Genomic DNA, 2,880 nt, shown 5'->3' on the forward strand with positions numbered 1-2,880 from the left:
CGAGGTGTTACACCAAAGCTATGGCACCTTTCAAAATAGTAGGCCAAAAATATCCCGCTAAGAGAACCTTACGGGCTAGAGAATAAGACCCCAAGTGATTGCCACAACACCCTTCGTGTATCTTTTTCAAGACATAATGAGCTTCCTTAGGGCCTAAACACTTGAGAAGAGGTCCAGAAAATGAACTCTTATAAAGAACTCCCTCCACCATCACAAAGCGGAGACTCCTCTGCTTCAACCGATATGCCTTCTTTGGATCCCTTGGTAACTCCCCCTCTCCATGTATTCCAAGAGCTCTTTTCTCCAGTCACTCTCCTCCTGAGTTAATGGTGCGAGCTCAGTAGAGGGTGTCAATTCCACTTGCACGACTACTTCCCTGGTCTTCCAGTTATGAAGTGAGCTAGCCATCTTGACAAGAGAATCTGCTTTTTCATTGTTTTCCCTCGGAATTTGTTCAAACATTACCTCATCGAAGAGACTCCGAGATTCCTCTACCGCCCTCATGTACTGCTTTAACTTTTCACTTTTGACTTCATAGGATCCATTCACCTGCTGAGCTACTAGCTGTGAATCAGAGTACATGTGCACCCGAGCTGCACCAGCTTGCTTAGCTGCTCGGAGACCGATTAATACAACCTCATACTCTGACTCGTTGTTGGAAGCTCGCAAATCTAACCTAACTGCCAATCTGATCTCATCCCCCGGAGGGAGATCAAAAGCACACCCACTCCACATCCTTCACTATTAGAAGAACCATCAACATAAACTTTCCACAAATCCTCTCCTTCCATATGTCTTGTCTTGGCCAGGAAATCGGCCAATGCCTGAGCCTTAATGGCTGACCTTGGCTCATACTGAATGTCATACTCACTGAGCTCCTTATTCCACTTCACCAATCTTCCAGAAATATCAGCTCGAGTCAATATCCTTCCAATAGGGCTATTAGTTAGCACCACAATGGGGTGTGATAAGAAATAAGGCCTGAGTTTCCTATCTGTCATAACCAAGGCCAATGCTAACTTTTCCACCTCCGAATACCGGAGCTCAGCACCCTTAAGGGCATGTGAGAAGAAATAGATAGGGTGTTGGGTTGTTCCCTCTTTCCGAATAAGCACTGAACTCACTGCCTCTTCTAAAGCTGATAAGTAGATATACAATGGATCCCTCGGAACTGCCTTAGCCAACACAGGGAGTTTAGCTAAGTAATTTTTTAGGTCATTAAATTCTTTCTCACATTCCTCATCCCATTCGAATTTCTTGGCTTTAAGAAGAACCTTGAAGAAAGGTAAACTTATATGAGCTTATCTTGATATGAATCGAGATAAAGCCGCTATCATTCCTACCAACCTCTGAACTTCTTGCAAATTGCGAGGAGAAAACATGGACCGGATGGCTTGCACTTTCTCTGGGTTAGCCTCAATCCCCCCTCAGTAACCATGTATCCCAAGAATTTACCTCCCCTGACTCCGAATACACATTTCTCGGGATTGAGTTTCACCCGATACGCCCTCAAAGTTGAGAAGGTCTCCTCAAGGTCGGCCACCAGTCCCACATCATCCTGAGATTTCACAAGGATGTCATCCACATAAACTTCCACATTTCTGCTAATCTGGGAGGCGAATACTCTGTCCATAAGCCTCTGATATGTAGCCCCTGCATTCTTTAAACCAAAAGGCATCACTTTGTAACAAAAAGTTCCATGAGAGGTAGTGAAACTTACTTTGTCCTGATCTTCCTCTGCTAAAGGAATTTGGTGATACCCTTGATATGCATCCATGAATCACAAGTACTGATGACCTGCTGTAGAGTCAACCAGCTGATCAATTCGAGGCAGTGAATAACAATCTTTAGGGCATGCTTTATTCAAATCTCTGAAATCAACACACATCCTCCACTTGCCTGAGCTCTTAGGGACCAAGACCACATTGGATATCCAAGTAGGGAACTGCACTTCCCTAATGTGTCCTGCCTTGAGGAGCTCTTCCACCTCTTTCTTGATGACCTTGTCCTTCTCTGGCCCAAAGTGTCTCTTCTTCTGTTTTATCGGCCTCACTCCTACAAGAGTGTTGAGTCGATGAACCATAATTTCTGCACTAACCCCTGTGAGCTCTGATATAGACCAAGCAAAAACGTCTTTGTTCTTCTTCAAGAAATCAACCAAACTTTGCCTCACCGACGTGCTGAGGTCAGCAGCTAATTTAACAAACTGAGCTCCCGGGCTTAACTCCACCTTATCATGACCTTCTTCAGACATCAGAAGCACTTTCTGACCAAACACCCTCGGTTCCCGGCCTATTGAAACCATTCCTACCTCCCTCATCTTCTTCTTTGCATCAATATTTACCTCATTCACATAGCACAACCGGGCTTCCTTTTGATCACCACGAACGACCCCCACTTCCCTTCAACTTGGGAATTTCAACTTCTGATGATAGGTAAATGCCACGGCTTAGAAATCACTCAGGGCAGGGCGTCCCAATATTCCATTGAAAGAGGATGGGGCATCCACCACTGTGAAGCAAGCCATTTTTGTTACTCTCTGTTCTCCACTCCCGAGAGATAATGGGAGCACTATCTGTCCCAAAGGTTGCAAAGTGATAGTCATGTTTTGTTTGCATGTTTCGTTGTTATTTTGTTGGTAGTTTGCATGTTTTTAATTGTGTTTGTTCATGTTTTATCTTAGTTTTGCCTTTTGCATGCATTTATTTTCATAACATACTCCCGGGTTTAATGTGTAGGAGATTTTAAGTTGAAAAGCAAGAGGACAGTTATGGACAGTTTTTCCATGCGCTCGAGCGGATGAGTTGATGAGATCGAGCTCAAAAGTTGAAGTTTGAAGTCAGAAAGTTCGCATAAAATAGCGTGCTCGATTGGACGTAC

The 2,880-nt window shown here is 44.2% G+C and overlaps 1 protein-coding gene across 1 annotated transcript; it reads right to left on the bottom strand.

Moving 5' to 3' along the window:
• Positions 1-234: 234 nt before the first annotated feature.
• Positions 235-2,305, bottom strand: LOC140872775 (uncharacterized). Its single transcript, XM_073275657.1, has 4 exons — positions 1,900-2,305; positions 1,348-1,653; positions 844-1,261; positions 235-736 (listed from the first exon to the last, which is right to left on the bottom strand). Exons 1-4 carry the CDS (start codon positions 2,303-2,305, stop codon positions 235-237), a joined length of 1,632 nt encoding a protein of 543 aa, XP_073131758.1.
• Positions 2,306-2,880: the final 575 nt, after the last annotated feature.

The sequence above is a fragment of the Henckelia pumila genome, unplaced genomic scaffold (genome assembly GCF_033568475.1).
Source record: "Henckelia pumila isolate YLH828 unplaced genomic scaffold, ASM3356847v2 CTG_477:::fragment_1, whole genome shotgun sequence".
NCBI classification, from domain to species: Eukaryota; Viridiplantae; Streptophyta; class Magnoliopsida; order Lamiales; family Gesneriaceae; genus Henckelia; species Henckelia pumila.

What these genes read in the sequence shown, in the direction of transcription:
- LOC140872775 (XM_073275657.1), bottom strand. Translation starts at nt 2,305, where the DNA reads ATGGTTTCAATAGGCCGGGAACCGAGGGTGTTTGGTCAGAAAGTGCTT. An exon ending in CTTGGTCCCTAAGAGCTCAG is followed by an intron (nt 1,654 to 1,899) that starts GCAAGTGGAGGA and finishes TAAAGAATGCAG; the next exon opens with GGGCTACATATCAGAGGCTT. An exon ending in GACATTCAGTATGAGCCAAG is followed by an intron (nt 737 to 843) that starts GTCAGCCATTAA and finishes CTAATAGTGAAG; the next exon opens with GATGTGGAGTGGGTGTGCTT.